This window comes from Eupeodes corollae, chromosome 2, assembly GCF_945859685.1.
Source record: "Eupeodes corollae chromosome 2, idEupCoro1.1, whole genome shotgun sequence".
Lineage (NCBI taxonomy): Eukaryota > Metazoa > Arthropoda > Insecta > Diptera > Syrphidae > Eupeodes > Eupeodes corollae.
This window is the reverse complement of record NC_079148.1, coordinates 53,369,442-53,391,215: the sequence shown is the minus strand read 5'-3', so window position 1 is coordinate 53,391,215 and position 21,774 is coordinate 53,369,442. Positions and strand designations below refer to the sequence as shown.

The following is a 21,774-nucleotide window of genomic DNA, read 5'->3' as shown; positions in this document are numbered from 1 at the left end:
AAAAGTGCCCCAAGTTGTAATTTCAATTAACCAAGATCTTTCGGTGTTGCAGGGCAAAACGTCATGGTAGCCAGTACGCGTTTTCCACACCTCAACATCCACAAAGGAACTTGGACTTCTCCAGATCAATTTACCGTCAACCAGATTGACTATATTGAGATCGACGTCAGACTTCCAGCATCATGGAACTTTCCGAGGAGCTAACATCGACTCGGACCACTACCTCGCTGTAGCCAAGTTAGCACTTCGGATTTCCAGACCCAAGGCAAAACAGGGAGTTGCTGGGAGAAGGTACAACGTCGAACGGCTAAAATCGAAAGAGATCACCAAATCCTTTTCCGACCGAGTAACAAGTAACCTTTCTCGAAGTTCTCTGCCGTCAACACAAGGTATCGAAAACCAGTGGCAACATTGCTAAGATGCAATCAGAGAAGCCGCCTCTGATGTGCTGGGTTTTAAACAGCCACAAACAAGGAACCCCTGGTTTGATGAGGAATGTCGGCAGGCAAATCCAGCCAAACAACAGGCACGTAAAGCGGCGCTGCATTAAAGGACGCGAGCTGTTCATGAGGTCTATGAGCAGAAGAGGCGAGATTAACGCCGACTTCTCAGAAGGAAAAAGAGAGGGCATGAGAAGCGTGCGCTCGAAGTTGTTGAGGGGTTTAAAAGCAGGAATGAAGTTAGAAAGTTTTATGAACAGGTGAAACAAAATTTACAGGTACATAAACCTAGAACCGAAGGCTGCAAAGACGAAAGTGGAAACATCATAGTGGAACCGCAGTCAATGCTGAGGATATGGAAGGACCACTTCTGCAGACTGTATAACGGCGACGACGAGATCTTTAAAGCAGCTGGAGATAAGTTGGTTAGGAGCATGCACCTACTTATCTGTAGGATATGGTCGGAAGAAAGCATGCCCGAAGAATAGAACCTCAGTATTGTTTGACCGATCCTGAAAAAAGGAGACCCTCTAAACTGCACTAACTATCAGTCTACTTAATATTGCCTAGAAAACGACACCAGCGCTGAGATCAAACGCAGAATAACTCTTGCTAACCGCTGTTTCTTTGGACTAAGAAAGCATTTGAGTGGTAAAGTCCTCTTTCGAGGGACCAAAGTGATGCTATATAAGACCGTTATCATCCCCGTCCTGCTATACGGTGCAGAAGCATGGACTATGACAAAACCGGATGAAAACACCTTGGGTCGCTTCGAGAGAAAAGTTCTTCGTGTGATCTACTGTCCCGTATGCATCGAAGGGGAGTGGAGAAGAAGATGGAACAACGAGCTGTACGGGCTATACAGCGACGTAGGCTTAGCCAAAAGTGTAAAAGTCCAACGACTTAGATGACTGGGTCACGTAGATCGCATTGAAACCAATGCTCCGGCCTGGAAAGTCTTCGAATTCACACCCACAGGGCAGCGCAGTAGAGGAAGACCGCGGATCAGGTGGCGCACACAAGTGGAAGGTGAACTTACATAACTTGGAGCGCGAAAGTGGAGACATCTAGCTAGGGACCGAGCTAGAAGGAGAAGTTTGTTGGGTGAGGCCCTAGTTCACACAGGAATGTAGCGCCACCTTAAGTAAGGAAGTAACATTTTTAGGTTGTAAAACTTTTTTTTGAAAAAGGATACTTTCTTTAAACCAAAACCATGGCGTACATATTTGACTGATTTCGTTTTCCACTATTTTTTTTCTTCTTTGATGAAATAAACATCAATTACTTCTTGTATGCTTTTTTTTTAATATCAAACCAATACATTCTATACTTCAAAATTAGTAGTATTCATATACTGAGACTCGTGGCTAACTTGAATTCTTCATTTCGATTCCTTTTGAATATTAATTCCGTTTCAATTCGTTTTTTACTTTGATTTCTTTTAAGTTAAAATTAACTTCAAGTATACTTCAAAAATATTACTTGATAATCTTTAGAGCACATGAGTATTGGACAGTACTTAAGCATTAAAAGGACATTAAAGTGCAAAATAAATTGATACAAGTTGAGAACTTAAAATTTGATTTGAGTACTTTAAGTATTTATAAATATGTTTCCTACCACAAGTACGAGTTTTGGTGAACTCTGAGTTGTATAATTTTCAAACATAAGTATGAAGAAAATTGAGATGTACTTAAGTACCAATATACTCTCTGATTCTTTAACATGTTTCTTTTACTATTTTAAAATTTCACATTTGAAATTTAAAATTAGGGGATTGTTAAAGGATTGTTAGATATTCCGATATTGTCGTACTCGTAGCATGATGGTTAGTGCCTTGGGCTGTCATACCAGAGGTCTTCGTTTCGATCCCTGCCTATGCCATCTAAAGTTTTTTTACGGATACTGCCTCTTGCGAGGAATTGACAAATTCTCCAAGAGTAAGTCTTGTCATGAAAAAGTGCTTTCTGAAATTAGCCGTTCGGATTCGGCACATAAACTGTAGGTCCCTCCATTCCTGACAACATAACTCGCACACAGGAATGGTTGAGAGTTGTAAGTCACTAGGCCCTCGTTCTCAACGGACTGCTGCGCCACCCAATTTATTTTGTTATTTTTAGATATTACGAGAGCTCAACGTATTCGTGAGCATTCAAATTTGGTAATTTGTCAAGTCTCCCAATGGGTGTAAATACAGATTTTTCAAAATTGGAAACGAATAAAACCTATACAAAATTAAATTTATTATTATATAATTAATTTTATTATTATAGTAATATTTTAAAAAATCTTCTTAGTTGGTTGCTATAATTTTATATCATTCTTTATTGTGTTTTTCGGAGAAGTTTCTGATATAGTGGACAATGCAATTAAATCGAAAAATAAAAAACCGCTATATATTCTCGAATAACATACAAACATACATATATAAACACACTTATAACTTGTATCAGCAAAAAATCATAAAAGGGCAGACGTCCTTTGAAAAAATTAAAAAATAGAAGATAGAAAAATCTACCAAGTTTTAAACTATGAGGGTGGTATAGTTTAACTAGAGATAATATACGCGATGACCAAAGAATGTGTATATATATACAAAGGTACTTACATACATACAAACAAATACACACACTAATAATAATTCATACTCTTGGCCAGGTCCTGAATCCTAGATCAACACTTGTCTGAAAATACTGTTTGCGCTGCACATGTTACTCGGGGGTAAGATATAAGGGGGGAGAATGTTTTTCCAGGGCACGGCTACGTGGAAATCATTCCAATGCGAAATTGAATTCACCAGGCGGCACCACCGCCAGCCCCAGCACCGTTATGCTAGCTGTGTACATATTGCTGTATTGGTACTGGATGTAAGTTTCTTTATACTTATATAATATGTAGGTATTGAGTACAGAACGCAGCACTGGAGCAAGTCTGATGTAGTCCAGTCTTGGGATGTGAGTGAACGATGTTTTCAGTGTTCCGAAAATAACGACGACGATGACGCCACCAACGGCGACGAGGACGAAGACGAGGACGACTACGAGGACGCTACACCGCCGACGACGTCTCCAACGAACGCGGTCGTCGTTGTGTTTTTCGTTTCAAAAATTGCATTTTCGTGAAGGATATACCTTCACCTATACCTAGTCTTGTTTTGCAGACATTCTTTTTTCTTTGCTCTTATTTTTTCATCATCTTTTCATGCTGTTGCTGTAGGTAGGATCGTAACGCTCTCAACGGTGCTTTTTGCTTATAGTATGTAATATGAAGAAGTAGTAACTGTCGGTCGAGCGAGTGTGTACTGTATGTACCTATCTACAACTTCTATACCTATAGAACAGGTAGGTACACATACACATACGTATAAAAGTATGGATGTTCCAATGGAACAGTTTCTGCTGTTGTCATGCATTTTCCATGTTTTCAGCACTAGTGATTTTGAGTATTATTTTTTTACCTAACTATTTTTATTTTTACTCGCTTTTCTATTCTATATGCATGTATGTATATATACATATGTGTATAGTATGTATTTTAGTAAATAAGAAAGAAAAAAAATATTAAATGAAAAGGCAAGAGCAAAATCTCAAGGGTGACTTTAAGAGGATACGTGTAGTGTATAATAGTGTATAGTATTGTATGAGCTGCTTTTCAGTCACTTCCATCAAAGAAACTTAATATACACAACACAAGGTATGTTTGTGCCTTTGTGAAAAAAATGACAGATAAATAGGTATACCTTACCCATGTTACTATCTTCATATTATTTTTCATAATACTTTAGAATCTAGTGTATTAATATTATAGTATCATTTATAATATGTATGGATTATATCTCTTTTTTTTTCAAAGAACCAAATAAAAGACGCAACGAAGATCCTTGCAGCCATTGGATAAATTCTATACAAAAAGGAAGGATTGTATAAGTCGAAGGTTATATTGATTTACAAAATGGCTTTAAAGCAAAGAATGCTGTTTCTGAACATATCGATGATAACATAAAAATGCATCAATATAGGTTAAGTTTTCAAAGCATTTAATGCCAAAATAAAATAAGTCTTCTGATAGGTGGACTTCGAAACTAAATGCCAAACTTCATATGAATGCCACGGGGTACCCATTTTTCGGAATCAGTATAGGGTTGGAATATGACTTCTGTCCAATTAAGTTGTTAAACCATTTTTTGTTCTCAGTTGAAAGCTTGACATTTACAAAAATAGATGGCTTTACTATAGCACAACGCATAAAAATTCTTAAAACCTGCTAAAAAAAAACGGTGATTCGGCCACAGCCACATAGGATGCCTTAAGAGGAGGTTTTGTTTAACATAATCGTCCAACTACGCAAGCAATTGTCAAAGTTATGAAGAAATTTGAAGATACTGGATTGGTTACAGATGTTGTAAGGCTTGTGCATCATCGCTTCGCTCGTACCACTGAAAATATAGCTGCTCTAAGTGAAAGTGTTGCTGAAGACCCGAATGTGTTGATTGTCTCGTCGTTCTTAGGAACTAGGACTGTCTTACGGTACATTATCGCGTATTTTGTATTTGGATATATACCTACAACTATATAAAGTCCAGCTTATTCAGCTCGAATGGACGCTTGAAAAACAGGCGGTTGATGTCGATTTTTCGAACAAAATGTTCCTTAGCGACGAAGAAGATTTTTCACTCGTGGGTATGATAGTATTTGGGGTTCTAAGAATCCACAAGTTATGAAAGAGAAGCCAATACATATACAAGTCTCTGTTTGGTGCACTCTTTGGTCCAGAGGCGTGTTTGGACCTTACTTCTTTGAGAACGATGATGTCAATTTGCTTTATGGCCATATAGTAACCGACTTATTTTTACCTAGTATTGAGGAATTCGACTTGGAAAAAATGTGGTTTCAAAAGGGCATTGCCAAATGCCACACAACTCGAACGAATATAGCTTTATTGCAAGAGACATTTCCTGGCCGCTTAAATCCTCGCCATGGCGATATAAATTGGCCAGCAAGACCATGCGATTTAAGGCCGCTGAACTTTTTTTGTGTGGGGCTACGCGAAAGACCGTGCTTACGTAGATAAATTTTCAATTCTTGAGCACTTAAAAACCAGCATTCATCAAGTTGGGGGTGAGATACCACCCAATGTTTGTCTAAAAGTTGTCGAAAATTATCTCAAAAGAATCGATTAATGCAACAATTCGCGTGATGGCATTTAAATGATGTATTATTTCACATATAATGTCAACGTTCAAGCTTTGTAATGAAAAGAAATATCATGACAAAAAATATTCTATTTGTTTTATTTATGAACGCTTACTTTTGAAAGTGGATAACCCTGTTTAAAAATAATAAACCAACAGAAAGTTGCAAAAAATAGCTTTAACATACCTTTAATATATATTCTATTAATTCAAAATATAACGCATACGCCACAGTTAACCACGTATAATACGTTGCTTATTATAAAGGAAATTAAACTGCGACAATGGATTCAGGCTGATCGCTTTCGCTGCGGGGCGAGACGTTCTGGTAGCTAGTACGCAGTTCACACATCTCAATATCTACAAGGGGAGATGTAAATCTCCTGATCAATCAACCGTCAACCAAATTGACCACATTGCAATCGACGCACGACACTTTTCCAGTATACATGATATCCGAACATTCCGAGGGGCAAACATTGACTCGGACTACTACCTCGTTGTAGCCAAGGTACGGCCACGGATATCCCGATCCAAGCCAAAACGAGGAAGTACTGTGAGAAGATTCGACGTTAAATGGCTACAAACGCAAAAGACTACCATGTCCTTTTCCGATCGAGTCTCTAATAACCTCTTAAAGAGTCCCATGCTGCCTTCATTAAGCAATGAAAACCAGTAGCAACATTTCCTTGCAGCCATCAGAGATGCCGCCTCTGAAGTGCAAGGTTTCAAGTAAGCGCACGCAGTGGAACAACAAGCATACAAACGTCGCTGCACTGCTCGTGAGCTCTACGAGCAGAAGAAAAAAGAGGAACACCGCCTTCTTAGATGGAAAAAACGAGAGCATGAGAAGCGCGCGATCAAGGAGATAGATGGACGTCACAACAGGAATGAGGTTCGTAAATTTTACCAAAAGGTAAAAAAACCTTCCAAGGGTACCAGCCACGAACCGAAGCCTGTAAAGACGATCAGGGGAACATCGTATTAGAACCGCAGTCGATGTTAAGAATATGGGAAGACTACTTCTGCAAATTATATAACGGCGGTGACGAATCGAATTCCGTTGTAAGGGAGATAGAAATACTCACCCTAAGCATGCCCGATGAGTGGAATCTCAGCATAGTGTGCCCAATACATAACAAAGGAGACCCTCTAAATTGCGTTGGTCAAAAGGCTGATTGTTCCTTATCAGTGTGGCTTCACACCAGGAAATTCCACTATCGACCAAATATTCACACTACGGAAGATCTTTTTAAAAACCTAGGAACTTCAAATTGATACCCACCATCCAATTTTAAAGCCGCGTATATATAGGGAAGAGCTCTACAGAGCAATGTCTAGTTTTGGCATCCATGTCAAGCTTATCCGTTTTCGTAGAATGACGATGGAGAATGCACGCTGTTCTATCAAGGTCCGAAAAGATCTCACCGATGCATTTGATGTCAAAAAAGGTTTTAGACAAGGCGATGCACTGTCATGCGACTTCTTCAACATCGCTCTGGAAAAAATGTGCAAAACTCAACCGTCAACACTAGAGGCACAATCTTCCAAAGTTCCATCCAGTTACTCGGATACGCAGATGATATTGACATAATTGGAAGATCAAAGCGTGATGTCACTGAAGCATTTTTGAGCATTTTGACGGAAGTGAGAAAAATGGGCTTAGAGGTGAATGAGGGCAAGACCAAGTATATGCTGTCATCAAAAAAGGACACTGAACAACGTTGTCTTGGACAAAACGTCACCATACACAGCTATAACTTTGAGGTAGTTAAGGACTTTGTCTACCTAGGCACCGCTTTTAACACAGACAACTACACCAGCGTTGAAATCAAACAAGGAATAACTCTTGCAAAGCGCTGCTTCTTTGGACTTAGAAGGCAATTGAGAAGTAAAGTCCTCTCTCGAGCATCTCACATCTCACACTCACTATCCCGGTTCTCATTTATGGCGCTGAGGCCTGTACCCTATCAAAGAAAGATGAAAGCGTCTTAGGATGCTTCGATAGAAAAATTCTTTGGATGATTTTTGGTCCAGGACACATAGATAGAGAATGGAGGAGAAGATATAACGACGAACTGTACGGGCTGTACAGCGACACTGACCTATTTAGCAGAATTAAAGTCCAACGGCTTAGATGGCTAGGTCATGTAGAGCGAATGGACATCAACGCTCCAGCCCGGAAGGTCTTTGAAACCAATCCTGACGGACGGTGCAGTAGAGGAAGACCGCGACTCAGGTAGCACACCCAGGTGGGAGAAGACCTCAACCAACCAGCTATGGACCGAGCTGGCTGGAGACACATGTTCGTTGAGGCCCAGGTCCGCCCCAGATTGTAGCACCACCTTAAGTAAATAAGTAATGCGTTTAGCCACACTGAGACAAATGCTTATTCCACATCAACTAACACAAGCCCAGTTGATTTCCGCTTATCGAAGTTTGACCTGACATTTTAACATATTTTTGTAACTGGATTGGACGAATTATGTCCCTTTCGGAAACCAAACACTCCGGGGGAATAATATTTTTTTCGTCAAAAACTTTCAATGTTTTGAAAAGTATAGTTTTCTTGAAAATTTAGCTCAAATTGCTAAGTTTATCTTTAAAACATGATCATACAAAAATATAGACCAGTATTGGTTCTCGTAAATTTTTAAATCTCAACCAAAACACTTAATGGAACTAAGATATCAAACACAACGTTCTATTTCTGCTTAAGGTAAAAAGGCCTTAAACATCTACCTGACTATACGTATCTTGCAAGATTTTAAGTTAGCAAAAGAGTTCTTGAAAAATTATAATTGAATTTTAGCACTCTCTCCAAAAATGATGCTTTTTACACTCCCGTCATTAAAAAAATCAACTATCAAAAAATTCTTTCTTTCTTATAAAGTCGTCTTACTATTTAAGCTAGTTTTTTTTCGTATCCAAGTTAATTTAAGATCTTCCACACAATCAAACATACATAAAAGGATGTAAGAACAAAAAAAAAATCATAAAACAAAACATCACTCCTGTCCACAGAAAATAATTAAACATTTTTGTATTTCAATTAAGTTGCCATTTTCTTTTCCAACAGGAAGACAGACAAATTCAAAAATGTTTCCTACTTTCTCTGTCTCTTCACTTTTGTTCACTGTATTTTGTCTCTAAAAAAGCTCCTTTCTTTTAAGTAAATTCATTAATTTTTGTTTTGTTTTGATTCAAGAGGAAACACAAAAAATCTGAATACTACTCATTTTCATAATTTAAAGTTAATTAAAGAAGCCAACTTCACCTGAGCAGGTATGTTAAAGCGCAAGCTATTTGGATGGCTGATGCTATGGCATCAAGGGTAGGTAGTTCTTTAATGAAAGTTTTGGTTGTAATATATAGTATATATGTACGTGTAGGTATTTTGCCTTTAAGCTATACGAAGGTTGATGGACTTATAAAAAAATAAAAAATAAGCTCACCTGGGTTTCAGCAAAAACAACTCTCTTTCCTGGCATAGCTCCAACCCCATTGGGCATCCATGTTGATATCAATTGAGGCTTCAACTGTTCGTGGTCGTGAACGATGCAAATTTTACTCGAGTCCAAAGGTTCATCCGAAAAATGATACAGAATCGAATTGAGGAACGTCAAAGCGGGATTCTGTGATGCAATTCTAATCATAAAAAAATAAAATGGTTTTCAAAATCAAACTTCGTTCTGTTCTTTTAAAAAAATGTTTCTTTTGCTTAGTTTTTCTATTTTTGTTGTTGTTGTATTCTGTTTGTATATTGAAACTCACTTAATAGCTGTCCTTGCATGTTCATCTTCATCGCTTAGTTGCATCTGAACTGGTGGTAGTACAACAATTCTATTCCATGGTACAAAAACTGTTCGTGTAAGTGGACGAAAAGGTGATCTCTGGAATTGTAATGTTACAGCACCGCCTCCATTTACCAGGACATCAAACCTGAAAAAGGTAAATTTTTTGTATTTCAAAAAAAATAAATCACTATTATTTTCTTTTGCTCTTCCTCTCTCTTCCTCCTTTTTTTCAAAATCGAAGTGCCTGCGGACATTTTCTGCCATTCTGTATTTATTCACCCTTTACTCCCGGAATTTGGAAAAAGGTAAAAGTTATAGAGTTTTATGATTTAACTAGAGAGAAAACTTTGCGAACAATCGCATTGCAAGATTCACTTTAGGGAATCAGTCAAAAACGTACTACGCTTGGGGAAAAGGAAACAAAAAAAAAACATAATAGAAATAAAAATGAAAGAAGCAAAGAATACAACAAAAAAAAAGAAAAGGAAAATGCCAAATACTGTCCGAGATAAATCACTTCGACTAAATTAATTTCAGTTTTATAAAGTTAGAGTTCTTTTTTTATCATTTGCTCCCAGCTGTGGGACAGCGACGCACCCGACTGCTGCGGATCTAGCTACTTATATAGTTAACATGGCGGCAAGCTCAGGGACGTCAGATCGACCAACCAACCCACCAACCAACAACCGACAATTTTAAAAGTTCTTCATTCTATATAAAGTTGCAATGAAAAGTTTAACAAAGAAGTGGGGGCAATTTGTAGTCAGATTTAAAGACCGCTTAGTAGGGCGAAAAAAAGTAAAGTATACGCCCGAGTGTACGCAATAAGGACTTAAGAATAACTTTTTTACTGAAGCATTTAATATTTTTCCTTTTTTTTGTTGTATATGCAAAAGTATGCTTCTCTGTGGCACTGCTTGCAGGCAAGATTTATTGTGTATGTTTTGTGTGTTTTCTTTTTCTAAGACAAATTATATGGCCTTGAGGTAATAATAACATACCTAAATCATTTTTAAAGAAGAAAACACAAGAAGGAGAAGTCCATTTGACCATGAAAATGAAGAATTACAGATAAAAATGATGAAATAAAACAAAAAGCAATATTTTCCTTAGCTCATGTACATATATATTTAAATTAAGAACTACAACCTGGCTTGTTAAAATAAAATATGTGAGCTTCAAGAACTTGAAATTTAATTCAAATTAAGTGGATATGTTAGGTGTACCGTCTAGACTACTTTTTTATTAGATTCGATGATAACAATTGGATGTAAGTGAAAATGTACCTTAAAACACTGAATGTGAGAGAAGAAGAGGATGATCAATTTCGGTATTTGAATAGGTATTTCAATAGTCTAGACGAGAGTGATGTTCAAGGCATAAAGGTTTATCTGACCCATATTAGAGTTACCCATGATGGTGCTAAAAAGGCAGAAAGCCGATTTTACTTGTTTTGGTTGGTCATGGTTAAATTTTGACCCAGACAAAAGTTATTACTCTTGAGTCTACGATATCGGCTAGATAGTGTCTCTTAAAATAAAATAAGTTTTATGCGAAAATTGCGTACGTTTAAGATAAGGGCTAAAGGACCATACATATTCCAATCAATCAGACTTAGTATTATAATACATGTAAACAATTTGTTAGGAATATTCTTTGTATACATTTTTCGTTTCCCTATAAAATTTTTCTAAGAAAATGTTCCATAACCTGATGCAATAATGCAAACGAAATAGGAACACAAAAAGATAAATTTATAGCAACCAAGAACACAATAAAAAGAAATGCATAGTAAAAAATATTGTTGACACATAAATTGAGTTTATTTTGAATATCCTTTTACTGGAAATTGTATTCCTTGGAATATAAAACCATCGCACGAGAAAAACACAGAGATCAACACTAAACCAATTTTAAGCATTCTGCCATCTGTGTATCTGATACAACAACAACAAAAACAGCAAAACGAACAAAAAATATAAAAGGAAATGGGGATATATGTGAAACGCGTTTTGGTACTGTAATATACCACACTATATTGGGGTCAACGTTAAATGGCAGTTTAACTGAAGTGCTTACATTTTTGGAAATCCTATCGTCTCCTGTCATTTATGTGTGAAAATCTTCCCAAAAATCCCACCATCTTCTTTCATTTCTGATGTATAAAATCCCTAAAACACACAAACATACTGATGCTGTATACTATATACGAGTATGTGTGTATAGTTTAATGGATAAAGATATGTGTAGTAAACACAAATGTACAAACACACGTACAAACATTGTAAAAGCTACTCTATAAAGAGAATAAAAGATAAAATTCATGGGCGGGATGAAAAAGGGTTCGCTTTTAGAAAATAAAACGATTTATGATATCCTCACACTTTGTCCCAGTGTTAACTGCATAAGAGACAGGATGTGACAGCCATATTGCGGGCATTTCCCTTTAGATCATAAATGTGGGAGGATGTGTTCGTTTTTCTTACAGCATAGTCTATACATATATAAGTAAAGAAGTGTATACCAGAAAGTGTGTGTATATGTCACATGTTAGGATCGATTTGTCGGTTTTTTTTGGATTTTTGTTGTTGTTAATATTCTGTTGGTTTGTTTTATTTTATTTTTCCAGTGTGTCTGTATGTGTATTGGGTTTTTATTTTATTTGTGTGGAAACAAGTTCCTGATGTTTAGGACCCCACCTTCATCAAAGTTGTGTTCTATCAACGGAAATTGACCTTTTTACGGAAGGGAAGTAAAACAAGGATGAGATGACACTGATTTTCATTTTCCTTTGTAATTGTATTATACATATGTTTACGTATCTCATTTTTTCGACCTTAAATCTGATGAATCCTAAGAAGCCAAAGGCTAATCTATTTATGTTGCTAATGAGTTGACAAAATCAAATTATATCACTATCCAAGAATATATTACACACAAATACATTTATAAACTAAATCCCCTACTCTATTAATATCAAGAAAATCAAATTTGGTCGAAATGCATAGAGCCTCGTGGAGATACATCGTGTTTCAAATTAGCGAGCTCAAGCGACTATAAATTCTCATTGATCACAAAATAGTATAGATGCAGATGGTACTCGCCAAAACAGCTAACTATCATAATATACAGACTATAGATTTGGTTAAGGCAGGTTATAGTAGGTATATTATAATTACTTTCAAGAGTGAATATTATGTATGAGCTTATATGTGTAGAAATGTCTGTGTTTAGGTATAGCAACAACAGTGGAGGATTATGCAAATCCATGTTTTGTATATAGTATAGTCTGCCCTTGCATCATTACATTTGAAATTGACATCTTGGAATGCTGTACAAAGCAATCAATTGTATCTTGTAGGTATTATGCCAATACATTAATTCGATAAGGAAGTTTAAAAGACTGAGCTTTAAAATTTACATGGATTTAAAACCAATAATACCACTGATTTTGTAGTGCCCGTGGCATGATGGGAAGTGCGTTGGACTGTCATGTGAGAGGCCATGGGTTCGATCCCTGCCTGTGCCACCTAAAATTTTATTCACAGATACTGCCTTTTGCCAGGAATTGAAAAATTCTCCTAAAAAAATTCTTGTCATGAAAAAGTGCTTTATCAAAATAAGCCGCTCGGATTCGGCATATAAACTGCAATTACTCGCACACAGCGATGGTTGAGAGTTGTAAGTCACTAGGCCCTGGTTCTCTACGGACTGTTCGTTCTCTTGGGACTGTTTTGATACAACTGATTCCTTTGATCCTTTTTTTATGAAAAACGTTGTGAAAACTAAATGACAAAACATTTTTAAAAAACACAAAGATACTTGCTTCAACAACACATTGAAAATATTAAAATTCACTACAAAAACTGTGAACATTTTACAGTTACTGTTCGCAAAGCTTAAATACATGTATGTCAAAAATGGAGCTGTTGGTAAAATGATATAAAACAATGAGAAAAATCGAAAAAGTGTGCTTCACTCAACGCAAAATTAGAATATTTCCCAGGTATATTGATTTCCCGTTAACTTTTTGCATTAGGTGTTTTACAAACAACAAAACACCGTCTTTGCATTATTAACTTAGATCTTAATGTTCATGTTTACAAGGTCAGTTTACGTAAGAACACAAGCCTTTCAATTACCAGAAACGTCGTTTCTGATTGGGTTCTTTAAATTTATCGAAGTAACACGGCTTTAAATCGAAAAATCGTCTTCAGTGATGAGAACCGCTTTTCATTTTGGAGCCTATTTTTATAAGCAGAAAACTCAGAAAATCCAAGACTGATTATTGAATGAACAATTCCATCTCCAACGCTTCACTGTTTGGAACAGTTCTTGAATTTTCAGTATGATTGCATGACTTTAGATGACTGAGAGTGAACCACTTCATTGCCTTCTAAGTTGAAAGAAGCAGCAATTTGCAAGAGTTATTCTTCGCGAGATTTCAACGCTAGTGCCGTTGTCTTAATTTATGTTGGTGCCTAAGTAAACAAAGTCCAAAGAAATGTTTTTTTTTGCCTTCATTGACTATTAAGACCATCCACTGACATCATGCTTTGATCTTCATGTAATTTTCTTTGAACTATTCGAGTTATTGGACTCACCTTTAGAATTTTGTGCCTCTAACGCTGATTTTATACAGAACTATGTTGAAGAAATCACATGGCAGTGCATCGCCTTGTCTTAAACCATTTTTGACATCAAAAGAATCCATTGGACACATCCTCATAATAATTATGCACAAACGGATAAGTTTGACGGGGATACTAGAACAAGACATTGATCTGAAAAGTTTATCTCTATAGATGGTGGGTATCGATTTGAAGATCGGTCGTACTTATCAAGCTGGTTCTCATTTATGGATCTAAATATCGCATCTTAAGATGTTCTCGTGTTGACAAGAACAGATAAGAACGTCTTAGGAAGCTTCTATAGAGCATTTAAGTGGGGCACGCAGATTAGAGAGGATTTCAACCAACTTGTCATTTGACAATGGCTAGCTAGCGTTCAAGATGGCTGGAGCCGCATGATAGGAACCGGATTGTAGCGTCACCTTAAGTATGTAAGTAAGTAAGTGTGATATGGATATGTATGACGAAAGTTTCAACAAGATGGCGATCGAATTTTCGCAACAAAGTTTTCATGACCTAGAGAAACCAACTTTTGACCGTTTTTTTTGCATTAAAGTGAAAGATACAGCCTATGCCAGTTCTCTACGTGAATTCAGGAACTTAAAGATGGTATTCGTTTCTAGAGGCTATGTAAATTAAAATGTTCGAATTTTATAAATCTCAAAGCATACTCTTTTTTTCAACATCAAAGCATAGGAAAACCTATGAGGTGGCTTAAAGAATGCCCTAGATATAAAGATGAAATCGAACTATAGCTTTAGGAACTACTAAAAACCTTTAGAATTTTTGTACCTAAATAAGGAACAACATTATTTGTAAGATTACATTTTTCTTAGTGAAAGAGAACACAAAATTTGAGTAAGTGAAGAAGAATTTTCCAAGAGTTAAATAGAATAGTAGTTTTTTAGAACTATGACCTCTTTTAGGTTTATGTATTTTTTTTTAACCTAGATACAATACGAGCAGTACTCAATTTAAAATGTGTCTGGTATTGCAAAATATCAAACTATCTACATCAAAGGTAGATTAATAAAGTTGGTCATTGAAAACGAACAAATCATTTGTCTTTTCACACACCACCGCTCTCTAGGTAGGTACACTAAATCACTGACAACATCAATCAGGATATTAATATTCCACATCATTGCCATTTTATTTTTCTCTATTTTAGGGCGAGTAACTATAGAAGAATCACCTTGAAATTTTAATATACCTCATCCAATTCTATATTCATCATCAAACCATAAAGAATATTCTTCATTCGGGGCTAAAGAATTTTTAGACAACCAAAATCCTTGCAAAATAGAAGGAAAAAAAAGAAAATTTGATTGAAAAATGTTCTTAGATTAATTAAGGTTGTCTGCACTCTCTGTGGATTCTGCTGCTTTTTCCCAAATCGAAACCAACGAAACCGGGTCACTTGGTACTTCAATATGTTTCAATATACTTGTATCTTTTCCATCATCAGTAGAGCGGCTATAAATGATGACCGAATTGGTTTTGTTTTTTTCTTTATCAAATTTAATTTCGGATTAGAAATGTCCTAAATTTAGATAACTTTATGTTGTTTATATTTGGATGTTCAGACGAACTGAATTAACAAATAAAAATACACAAAAACAAAAACATCATTCACATCCTTTTCGGAATGGGAAAGAAAAATATTTATGTCATTGCACATTTTCATGCACCACACACGTATAGAAAGACTGTCAGGTTGCATCCTGGGAAATAACATTTTCAAACGATAAATATGTATGAATAGTTGTTGGAAATACAGAAAAAAAGGAACACAAAACCGAAAATCGATTGAAAGTAAACAAACATTTATTTTTTGTATTTTTTTTTTATTCGTCCTGTAGATCCTGTGGATTTTTTAATATTTTTTTTTTCTTATTTCGGTTCACTTTAGTATGAAAATGCAATAAGAGTAGAATATGAAAAGTAGTATCATGCCAAAAAGCACTTGTAAAGTTCAAGGAAGTTTGCGAATGTAATAGAAGAACTTCTTGAAGTTACGTTTTTTTTTTGTATTTGTTTTTATTTTTTACTTTTTGGAAATGTTTATGTATGTTGTTCCTTTGAAGCATTTACCCAGGAATAAGGTCAGTGGTTGGATAGAAATGCAAATAAGAAACTGTTATTGCGTGGGACCTGGAGTGGTTGGCGCTTAAGAGGAAGAAGGCAGAGAGAGAGAGAGGATGAGACGACTTTTGAATGATATCGTGAAAAGAGTTTTATATTTTGTTTCTTTTTTTTGTTCAACTTGTTTAAGACTTTTAAAAAAAAAAGTTTTGGTAATGAGATACTTTCTATGATGATAACTTCAACATCGGGAAGGCAATGACAGCTTTTACATTATGTAAACATTTTGTTTGATCTCTAAACCTTTGATCAAATATTCTTTTAGGTGTTTTATGTTTATATATAAAGAGATATATCTTTCTTATGGAAGGTAGTTTACCTATAGCTTTCTTTTGCGGAAATATTAAATTTATTTTATGTTTGAAGGTTTGAATTCAAATCTTTTCAACCTGATTAATAATGACGAGTTCAGGTTTAATCCAAATTAATTGCGAATTCAATTTTTACATAACAAAAATAAACACTTTTTTAGCGAAAAATCAATGGATTTCAATGTTTTTCAATAATTAAGTTCCAATAACACTGTTAGACCGAAAACACCACTAAATGACGACACGTTAAGGATGGATGTCTTTTTGGATTTCCCGATTCACGAATGCAACAATTATGCCTATTATCGAAGCCTGTAAGATGATAATGATTAAAACGCGGATTATTTTGATACAGTTCAAGGATTAAATGAGCAAATATATGCCCTTATTCCTTATGCAATATATATGCCAATTTTAAGGGTTCTTGAACGAGGTATACACGGTTTCAATTATGTCAACTCACTAACTTACCCCAACAGCTAAATTGTGGCCACCAATTTAACTATTTTAATCTAAGATGGTGTTTCGAAAAGAACTAAATGTTTTTAGACAATTTAAATGCGTCATTGTAGTACAAGTGGCGTGGTGGGTAGTGAGTAGGACTGTCATGCTAGAATCCTTGTATTTACTTCCTGCCTGAATCACCTTTAACTGCCCTTTTCGAGAAATTGACAAATCCTTAACGAGTTATTCTTTCTATGAAAAGGTTTTCTCAAATTTGACCTTCAGATTTGGCACATGTGTATTGTATAGGCTGCCTCCATCTCTTACATAACACGCAAATATGAATGGTTGACAGTTTTAAGTCCCTAGTTCTCAACAAACTGTTGCCCTTTTACATACAAATGAGTCGCTGAATAGTATTCATTTATTGTAAAAGCGTACATTTTTTGTAAAACTTCAGAAGATAACAGCTCGAAAAGAGATAACTGCTTAAACATCAGTATATTTCTATTCAAAGTGAAACCTAATATTGGAAATATTTTTGCCATAATTTCCCAGTATTAATTTTAATACTTCAATCTAACCTCTCTTTACTAATTGCAATACCAATTTGACAAAAAAAAATATCTTCAGTTTGTATAACTTCCCGATGTTTATCTTATGTGTCGATTGTTTTAATATTAAAGAAAGTTCTCATAAAACCAAATCTTGGAGATGAATGAAATTCTGAAAAGTCCTCTTTTTGCTCTTTAAATATCTTATTGGACAAGTAGTGCCTCTAGCTAAAGAAAATGTCTCACGGATATGACACTGCAGTTTAAAATTGAAATCTCTTCCGCATCATTGGCTGCAACGAATAAAGTTTCTTCTTCTTTATTATTTGCTTGTCATGATTGGTTTTAAAAATAAAGCAAAAAAACTGTTCTTTCATCTTATGCTCCTGTATAATACACGGTAGTGGTAGTCACTATGAGTTTAAACTATTTAAATAAGGCTATTTTCTCAAGTAAACAGCCAGTCCTTGTAACTTTCAAAATAAGAGAGGACGAGTAAGGGATTCATCATCATCAAAGGTTGTAGGTTGCATATTATACTTTATGCGAGATTTCAGAATTCTCTCTCTTTCTCTCTCTGGTCCACCTTTTTATTCAACAACTACACACAAAAAGAAAGAAAATCATGTTTGCTTTTCAATTCCATGGATAAAACTTTCCACATAAAAAAGTTAATTAAATCCTTGACCTAGATCGGTAAGACATTTTGTGCTATAGCACAGTTCAATGATTTTTAATATATACAAATACATATCTATCTTACTCCTTTTTCTTTTTCTGTTGGCATGAATACCTACACCCGGCTTAAACCTTTTCTCTCTTTGTTGATGTTTTATTTTTCATCTTTTGTTCTTCTGTTTCTAGGCACCTATACCTACTGCGAACATACATATATATATCCAAATTCTGGAGGATATTGAATTTTGGAACAAAAGAACAAAATAATTACTTTCTTTAGATATGCCTACGTATCTTTAGTATATTACTATAGAAGCTTGTCTATGCCAATGCCTAATGTATAGTTATGTGCATTGCATATCCTTTTTTCGCCACCAGTTATAATTTATTCTTCTTTTTTGTGTGTGTTTGTTCTAAGAAAACTGATTGTGAATAAGAGTATATACGTCTGTCTGTGGGTGTTGGTTTTATTTGTTTTGTTTTCTTGAGTTTGGGTCTGATGGTGTGGTTAGAACTTTGTTTTAAAAATTGTGAAAAAAAAAATCAAAACCACCTTGGTTTTTTCGTTCGTTATTTGTATTCCAGACCCAAGCTAAGGTTTTTCTTATTCTAACGACGACAACGACGACGACGACGACGATGGGAGATGTTTTAACACTTCTTTACTTTGTTTTTTATTTCTACCCTCGTTTACATGTAATGAAATGAAAAACAAAAAATATCAAAATTATACTCTAATGAAAAAATGATAATGCCTCAGAACAAAAACTTATAGGGACAAAACAAATGCAGCTGAATTTTAATATCAATGCTTTTGTTAAACAAAAGATTTTCTTAGTATTTGTATATGTTGTAGCAATATTATGTTTTATTTTTCATTGTAATATTTGTTGTTTTATTCACATTTTTCATGATATTATAAATGCAGCGAATGTTTATTTGAATATATTGTATTGAGCGACTGTAAAGGTTACATTTCGTATTCTGAAAAGCTAACCTTTAAATTATACGTACATGTATCTATGGATTTCTTTACAAAGCTTTCAATCACACCTTGATAACGTATATTCAGGAAGACATGTCTAGACTTTAGCCCTGAGGACAAGCGATAAGAAATGAAATTTTTAACATATTCTCCAAATGATGAAACAACGTTATAAAAAGAGTAATACCAAATCCAAATTATTGTAAAACATCTATGGAATATCATAAACAAAAATTAAACTAGAAAAAGTCGAATTCTAAAACATAACAAATCAAATGATTCGAAATAAATTTATATGACCGTCTGAAGACGTTTGTTAACAACCTGCTTAATCAATACATAACGGTGTGGCTTCAGACAAGGAAAGTTCACTTTAGACCAAATATGTTAACATTACGAAAGATCTAAGAAAAAAAACAGGAACAGCGTTTACAGAGATGAATCTTACACAGAGTAGTATAGTTTGGTATCTCTGTCAAACTTGTCCGTTTATGACAAATGATGATTTAAAGTGCATGCCAGAAAAGATCTCACAACAAAAAAGGTTTTCGATAAGGTGGTGCTTTTTTAACATTGTGCTAGAAAGGATTGTGCAAGACTAACTGGTCAGTGGAAATAGTGGTACACACTTTAGAACGCACCATCGAATATTCCCTCCATCATAAAGAGTTCACTATTTTTGCTTTCCTTGACATCGCAGGTGCCTTTAACAACGTGGACACATCTGCAATCTCATCTGCACTAGCATCTCTAAATGTAGAGAGATCGCTTCGGGAGTTAATTCATTTTATGCTTACTAGCAGAATAATTAACTCAAAACTGGGCAACTCTTCTAGTAAACGATTCGTTAGTAGAGGGGCACCACAAGGTGGTGTTCTATCCCCTCTCCTCTGGAACCTAGTGGTGAATGAAATCCTAACTGGTTTGGATGCGGAGGGTTTCAGAGTGATAGCCTATGTGGACGACGTTTCTATAGCATTTTCAGGAAAGCATCTTAACATCCTAAAAGAACTCTTACAAAATGCCTTGGACAGACTAATACTTTGGGCAGATCGGTGTTAACCCTCGCAAAACCGATCTGATCTTATTTTCGAGGAGATACAAAATTCCATTTGTCAACCCTTCTTACATTAAAGGAATCCAATTAAAATTCTCTCATAATCAGACCAATTTTAACGTACGGTTTGGCAGAATGGTGGACTGCTTAAGAGAAAGGGTTTAAACAGGGATAAGCTAAATAAAGTCCAACGTTCAGCTTGTCTATGTATAAGAGGATCGCTTCGCACGAACCCGTCTGCGGCACTGGATACCTTGCTCTACCTTACACCTTTTGACATATTTAGCAAACAAATAGCTGCAAGCTCTGCTATTCGCCTCAAAGCTTCGTCGCAGTGGACTAACTACAACATTGGCCACTCTGTTATTCTAAGGTACTTAGAAGTAATTCCAAAGCACCCAGACTACACCATTCCCCAACTGCAATTCGACAGAAACTTCCAGATTTCTATACCTCCCAGATCCTTTTGGGAGGATAGGACATTCTTGGAGGATGAGTCAATCCATTTTTACACAGATGGGTCAAAAACAAAAGAAGGGGTTGGTGGAGGTGTGTACTCTGAACGACTAAAATTAAGTCTCTCAATCCGCCTTCCCAATCATTGTAGCGTGTTCTAAGCGAATCTTTTGGCGATAAAAAAAGTCTTGTCTTGGCTCAAAGAAAACATGATATCAACATCTGATATCCGTATTTTCTCAGATAGTCAGGTCGCTATCAAATCTCTGGTCTCTGTCTCTACAAACCCATCTCTAATGTAGAGGGCGCAACAGTTTAATATTCACCTTTGCTGGGTGCCGGGCCTTAGAGACATTCCAGGTAACTATAAGGCATATGAACTCGCCAGGAACGGTACAGTACAGCCCATCTTACCACGTTTGGCAAGTACTGGCATACCAATCGCTACTTGTAAACTGCTGCTAATGCAAGACGCTATGAGGAGGGCAGGCACCTTTTGGAACAACATCACCACGTGTCAAGTCACAAAAAACATCTGGCCAACACTGGATTTAAAACGTTCAAGGTGCTTGCTCTCTCTAAGCAGATCGCATATAAGCTCGATAATAGGTGTCATAGCCGGACACTGTCTAATAGGAAAGCACGCCACGAGACTAGGCGTATTCTCAAATGACTTTTGCAGAAGCTGTATGGACGAAGAAGAGGAAGAAACGGTTCTTCAGCTTCTCTGACCTGCTCTAGCTCGAAAACGCAAGAATTACCTAGGAGAATTCTTCTTTAACAATCTAAACGATCTAAATCATATGGGTATAATCAGCCTCTCACGTTTCGTAAGGGACTCAAGCTGGTTCCATTGAGCTTATGAGGAAGCCTCAAGATTCATGTGGTATCACAATGGGCCATTAAACTGGCCTAAATGTGTCCGTTTCCATCTTGGACAGCCACTATCTAACCTTACCTAACCTAACCTAATGGTCAATAATAGAGACATGGATATATTTAATTACTCGGAAACAAAGATGATTTTGATATAATTGGAAGAACTAAGTGTGATTTTAGTGGCCCGTTTTTGAGCATTGGGACGT

The 21,774-nt window shown here is 35.9% G+C and overlaps 1 protein-coding gene across 3 annotated transcripts in view; it reads right to left on the bottom strand.

Annotated features, from left to right (window-relative positions):
- The window catches only part of LOC129945619 (teneurin-a), a 609,733-nt gene that overhangs the window by 36,396 nt on the left and 551,563 nt on the right, over window positions 1-21,774 (bottom strand). For all 3 annotated transcript variants that reach the window (XM_056055457.1, XM_056055458.1, XM_056055459.1), the window contains 2 exons: window positions 9,406-9,573; window positions 9,087-9,279 (listed from right to left, as the gene is read on the bottom strand). In XM_056055457.1, coding sequence (XP_055911432.1) covers window positions 9,087-9,279; window positions 9,406-9,573 — 361 coding nt within the window. The remainder of the gene's footprint in view (window positions 1-9,086; window positions 9,280-9,405; window positions 9,574-21,774) is intronic.